Genomic DNA, 6,383 nt, shown 5'->3' with positions numbered 1-6,383 from the left:
AAGCTTGACTACCAGCTTAAGATTTGTTTAAAAAAGCAATTGTATTTATAAAAAAAGTTATATTTGATAACCATACTTTTTTCATGTGTATTTTCAGTTGAAGATGAATTGAAAGAGTTAAGAGCTCACAATCGATGCAACTGGTCAATTGAATGGGTCGTAGGCAAAGGGGACGGTTTAATCCGTAGCAGGCAAGGATAAATGGAAGCGGACAACAATGATTTTGGGACATTTTATGTCATTATATATTATATTACCACCATTAATGGTAACCAGCATTTTGGATGATCTCAGTCGTATAAAGTCTTTAACTTTTGATCCCAGTCCTATAAAGTCCTCAACTTTTGATCTCAGCCATTTAAATTACCTAAAATCCTTCTAGAAGCAGCAATTCATGGCAGTTCCACACTCTCTCTCATAGGCTCCTGCAGTTGGCGGCAGTTTACATCCATGACGCACACGTTCTCCGCTACCTTTGTCGCTTATTTCTTCCCAACCACCCTAGGCCACCCATTATAAACCCTCACCCACATCGCCAAGGACTCCACGTTTACTTTCTTCTTTGTATTCGCGAATCATCCTTCTACACCCTAGACACAAATTCGATGAATCACCTCACTATCGTTGCAACATATTTCATGTAAGCTTCTCAACTAATTTGCTTCCTTTCTTTTAGACCTAAGTTTATCTTCTATTTGCGTTTTTTTTTCTGGATTGATCTTTGTTTTGTTCAATATATTCAATTTTATCACGTTTGTTCATCGATTTCCCTAGGGTTTTTTTGTATTAGGAACAAGAACTAATTGATGGAGACGCCATTAATGCTTGGACTTCTTGTCATCATGGTGATTATTTCGATGAGTAGCCACACTCGGTTGCCTTAATGTTCATGGTTTATGATCTACATCACTATTGGGTTATATCGAGTCAAATTTACAATGCTGATGGTGTTGGGATAACCGATACGACAGTGTCTTTATCCCGGTTTATATTCCACATCGCTCTTGGGTTGAAGTAAGTTGGATTTATCAATTTTCCTACTCATATGCATTATAGGTTTAAATTAAGTTGGATTTTTTCAAGTTTCATTTAATATGCATCACATATTGTTACAGACAAGCCAGCAGAATTGTCAATTTGACTCGATTAACATCTGCTTCTAGATATTCAGCTCACTGATTTGATGCCCTAATTTTGACAAACTAAAAAACTAAAATTGGTAAGGAAATTCAACAACATTCAAAGCCATGTTTTTATATGTAGTATTTCCGTTATACATGTAGATAGGTTGTTATCACCATATATCTAAATGGTGGGATTGTTTTTTTAATATGCAATACGAACTTATGATTGATTAAAATGCAATCATGGTAGTGATATGAACACAATGGAATCACTCTACCGTCCTTGTAGACATGTTGTGAGTTCAACCTATATGCTTTATGTAATTATACTCATTTATTTCTAATGGTGCTATGAAATAGAGTTATAAATGAAGGTTTCAGAGGATATTAAATATGCTGATAAGAAGCTAATTGTTTCCTTGGGGCCAAGGTATACTCACATCTATTATTAGTCTCATGAGTCATGCCATTTTTTGCTTCACTTATTTTCTTATAGCATTTGAGCTAAGTTTCTGTTAGTGCTTCACTAATTATAGCTTAATGTATCTTGTATTGCTAATACTAATCCAGAGTATGATTCTCTGATCACGTAAGAGAGAAAAACTATCATATTGTCGTTTATAAATGACTAACTCACATTATTATTTTCTCAGGTTCACCAAGTCTGATGTGAAGGACATTCGGATTAACCGACAATACCAGCTGCAGCCAAAACTGTAGGTATTGTTTAATTATTTTCTTAATGGATTAATAATACTTAAAATGTATGCTTTTTATCTGATGTTATACTTCTATTTCTTTGAGCTTTACAAGATCATTTATGCATCACATTTGGTCTTTTTTGAGAAAGAAAGAAAAAAAAGGAAAACTCATCCAGATTCTTTTTATAGATTTCTTGTTTTTATTGCACATGCCAAGTGGAAGCATGTGTGCTTTTTATTGTTTGTATTTGAATTGAATGCAGAATCCTTGAAAAGTTGTAAGCATTTGAACCACCCGCAACATTTACAGGATGTCAATCCCTCATCCCCATTTTTCCTTTTTTATTGTATTTTATAGAGACCAAATCAAACAATTTGGAGTAGGGTGATTTCGACCAATTTACTATGAATGGGTTAGTTTGTTCAATTGAATTCCGCTCGGTTATCAAGATAACCGAATTCATAATCTAATTCGGTTTTTTTAGGTCACGGATACGACCATGTTTTCAATTTTTTTCACACCCCCTAGTTTCACATGTATCTATATTTCAAATCATTTTTATCGTTATTCCTATTATATTATATATACTTCTAATTTGCAATAACTTTGTGCAATAGGTAGTTGTAACTTTAGCTTTATTGGTTTTATATGCATAGATAAAGTGTACATTTGCTTAGGTTCATTGTACACTAAAGCTTCCTTTGGAAACTTTATATTTCATATAAATTGAAGAGAGATACATGAGAGAGAGAGATGCAGATTCGTTCCGTTCTAAATTTTGCGAGTTAACACGACGCAACGTGCGTGTGTGGTTAAACTTTTTTACGTTTTTTTATTTTTTTTCCGTTTGACAGGTTCATCGTAACGCGCGAGTTCTAGATCGATTTAGTTATTCTTTTATATGTTTTACGTTTCGGTTTATTTTCTTCGCATTAACACGCTGCAACTTTAGTGTTGGTGGTCGTTGGTAGGAGTGTGGCATTGGTGTTCGCCCCCGCCGCAACGCGGCGATGCTTAATCCTAGTTAAACAAAATTAGAAAAGCAAGGCTGGGTTATACTTATAGTTTCACATGTTATATACGTAGACAAAACATAAAATACAAATACCCTTATCATACAAAACGTACAAATATGGTGAAAATATATAAAAAAACGCGGTGACATTTTCGTAAATATTTACTAGTAGAGTAGTTATCAAAATTACTCTACAAATGATCTTGTATGATAATTTTGATCTTGTAGAGTAATTTTGTAAAATGTTCTTATAGGATAATTTTGATCTTGTATAATAATTTTGTAGAGTATCATAATTACTCTACAAATGATCTTGTATGGTAATTTTGATTTTGTAAGGTAATTTTGTAGAATTTCATAATTACTTTACAAAGGATTCTGTGGAGTAATTTTGATACATAGTAATTTTAATACAATTGTTGAGTAATTTTGATAACTAGAATTACGACCCGCCGCAATGCGGCGGGAATTCTTTAGTTATAACTAAGTCGATTTAGGACGCGCACGTTATGTTAAACCTGTCAAACAGGAAAAAAAATAGACGATGTAAAAACGTTCACCCACACACGCACGTTGCGTCATGTTATCTTGCAAAATTTAGAACGAAACGTAAAAACGTTAAACCAAAGACGCACGTTGCGATGTGTTAAGTCACAAAATTTAGAACGAAACATAAAGCGAAAAATTTGCGGAAAATGAAAACTACAAAGGACCAAAGTTGAAAGTAAAAAAGTTGTGAGGATTGATTAAAAATTTTTGTGTTAAAAGTAAAAAAACAAATAGTTTTGGGTTAGAAGTAATTTATGAAATACTTTTGATTGAAAAGTAATTAAATCAATTTTTTTTTTTTTGAAAAACTACCAAAGCCAAGGTTACAACAACCATATGCATAACCATTTTTTCTTTGAAAACCTCCCAAAGCCAAGATTACAACACATAAGTAAAAAATCAAAGTGGTTAAATCGCAAAAGATGGAAACTTTTGAATTAGAAGTGAAAAATCAAATTAATCAAAGGGGTTAAATTGTATAAGATGGAAACTTTTGAATTAGAATTGAAAAATTAAATTAATCAAAGGGGTTAAATTACTAAAGGTTAAAACTTTAAACTTAAATTGTTAAAGATTAAAACTTTAAGGTTAAAAAGGAAACAAAGATTAAAACTTTAAACTTAAATTGTGAAAGATTAAAACTTTAGGGTTAAAAAGGAAAATTCCAAATTTTTTTTGAAAAACACCCTAAACCAAAGTTACAACTCATATATGCACTAAAATGTTGCTTCTTTATAATGTTTAATGTTTAATTACCCTACCACATCAAAATTACTTTAAAAGATAAATTTTAAAGCAATTTTGATAATTACCCTACGGACAAATAATTACGAAAATACCACCGTATTTTTTTTTTTTTTTTTTTCATGTCTTTTATACGTTTTGTACGATAAGCTAGTTTGTACGTAAACTTAAGCCTATATATGTATTTCAAATCATTTTTATGATAATTATTATTAAATTATTAAATTAAACATTAAACAAAAATAAAAAAGCAAGGCTGGAAAATAGTGTAACTTCTACCACTTTGAGAATCTGGTCCATCATCACTTTCACTTCCAGTCGGTGACACTCAACTTATCTAAACTTATCACTCATGGAACACCACCACCATTTCACCACCCTTCTCCTCCACATCTCCGCCCTCCTCCTCCTCCTCCTCCTCCTCCTCACCAACTCACCTCTCTTCGCAACCGCAATCGGCATCAACTACGGCCAAATCGCCAACAACCTCCCCTCACCACAACAAGCAGTCCCCTTAGTCAAATCCACCGGTGCAAACAAACTCAAACTCTACGATGCAAACCCTACCGTCCTCAAAGCATTCGCCAACACCGGCATCGCTTTCACCCTCGGCATCGGCAACGAATACCTAACAAAACTACAAGATCCATCCGCTGCTGAAAACTGGATCCAATGCAACGTTAAACCCTATCTTCCGGCGACTAAAATCACCTCCATTGCCATCGGAAACGAAGTGCTGACGTCAAATGACACGTCACTTTCCGGCTGCTTACTTCCGGCGATGCAGAATATTCATTCTGCTCTGGTTAAATTTAACCTAGACCAGAAGATAACCGTCACAACAGCACACTCACTTTCCGTCATGGAAACGTCATATCCTCCGTCTTCTGGAACTTTCCGGACGGATTTAAACGGAGTAATGTCTCCTGTTTTGGATTTTCTAGCGAAAACGTGTTCGCCGTTTTTAATAAACGCGTATCCCTTCTTCGCGTTCGAGCGAAACCCTAAGGACGTGTCGTTAGATTTCGTATTGTTTCAACCTAACGCCGGAGTTGTTGATTCCGGCAACAATTTGCGTTACGATAACATGTTGTTTGCGCAAATTGATGCGGTGTATGCTGCTTTGTCTAAACTAGGTCACAAAGATGTTCCGATTCAGATATCGGAGACCGGTTGGCCGTCCAAAGGAGACGATAACGAAACCGGAGCGTCGCCGGAGAATGCGAAGAAGTATAACGGATGTTTGTTGAAGATTGTGAAGCAGAAGAAAGGAACTCCGGCGATGCCGGATTATGAGTTTGATATCTTTGTTTTTGCTCTGTTTAATGAGAATTTGAAGCCCGGACCGACATCGGAGAGGAATTATGGGTTGTTTAAGCATGATGGAACTCCGGCGTATGATCTCGGGTTTTCCGGGAGCTCCGGTGGTGGTAGTTCTTCTAGTCATAATAGCACTGGAACGCCTACGCCGCCGTTTAACTTTCCGCCGGAGAATCCCTCCGGTGGGTATATGCCTATTTCGTCAGTGGTATGTTTATGTTTACTTATTAGATGTAAGTTTGAATTAATATTCAAAAATTGAAGAAATGATTGGCATTTTTTTTATTTGTTTTTACAGGAAAGATATGTTATGAGAATCAGAATCAGCATCGTGTTGTTGTCGGGTGTAGGATGGATATTGTTTTGAAAAGTTTATTTATATTTTTTTTATTGTAAAATTGGAGCATCATGAAATGAAGAGGAATAAACAAAGGGATGGAGGAAGGAAGAGTTGACCATGTATTGTTAATTTGAAAGTTGTTGGAACATGATGCAATGTAGTGTTATTTTTTAAATGGTGTATCTAATAATAACATGCATGTTTATTATTTTAACAATTTGATATAACTAGTAGGGCTACTTGCAATTCACAGTAGGCTTTTTTTTTTTTTTTTTTTTTTTTGTGTGCGCGTGTGAGAGATAGATTTGGTTCGTTATGGTAGCAAAATAAAAAGAGAAAATAAGAACATTAAATTTGTATAAACCCAATTATTTTTAAATAAATATAAAGAAATTATTTAAAGAATAAGGATAAAAGGAAAATTAGCATATGAAATTAAAATTAAAATAAGCACAATTGTTGTGAATAGTTAGAATGAATTTACTTAAATAATAGGGGAGGAGAAAAGAAAATTTAACATATGAAATTTTAAAAAATACGTTAAATAGCTATTGAACTTTAATCAAATAATAAAGGAATTGTTTTGAAA

At 34.0% G+C, this 6,383-nt stretch overlaps 1 protein-coding gene and 1 long non-coding RNA gene across 4 annotated transcripts; both read left to right on the top strand.

Moving 5' to 3' along the window:
* LOC110866328 lies at positions 1-2,585 on the top strand. Of its 3 annotated transcripts, none has more exons than XR_004862037.1 (4): positions 1-640; positions 775-1,219; positions 1,485-1,554; positions 1,778-2,584. It is a non-coding gene; the product is annotated as an uncharacterized LOC110866328 (long non-coding RNA). The 3 variants fall into 3 exon arrangements; XR_004862036.1 differs by having other exon boundaries at positions 775-1,014; positions 1,778-2,583; XR_002551331.2 differs by having other exon boundaries at positions 775-1,554; positions 1,778-2,585.
* Positions 2,586-4,414: 1,829 nt separating this feature from the next.
* On the top strand, positions 4,415-6,008 carry LOC110868080 (glucan endo-1,3-beta-glucosidase 11). The gene is made up of 2 exons (XM_022117168.2): positions 4,415-5,662; positions 5,753-6,008. Exons 1-2 carry the CDS (start codon positions 4,487-4,489, stop codon positions 5,819-5,821), a joined length of 1,245 nt encoding a protein of 414 aa, XP_021972860.1. The 5' UTR covers positions 4,415-4,486; the 3' UTR covers positions 5,822-6,008.
* Positions 6,009-6,383: the final 375 nt, after the last annotated feature.

Source organism: Helianthus annuus, chromosome 7, assembly GCF_002127325.2.
Source record: "Helianthus annuus cultivar XRQ/B chromosome 7, HanXRQr2.0-SUNRISE, whole genome shotgun sequence".
Classification (NCBI taxonomy): Eukaryota; Viridiplantae; Streptophyta; class Magnoliopsida; order Asterales; family Asteraceae; genus Helianthus; species Helianthus annuus.
Note: the sequence above shows the minus strand (reverse complement) of the source record. Positions and strands in the feature narration are given on the sequence as shown.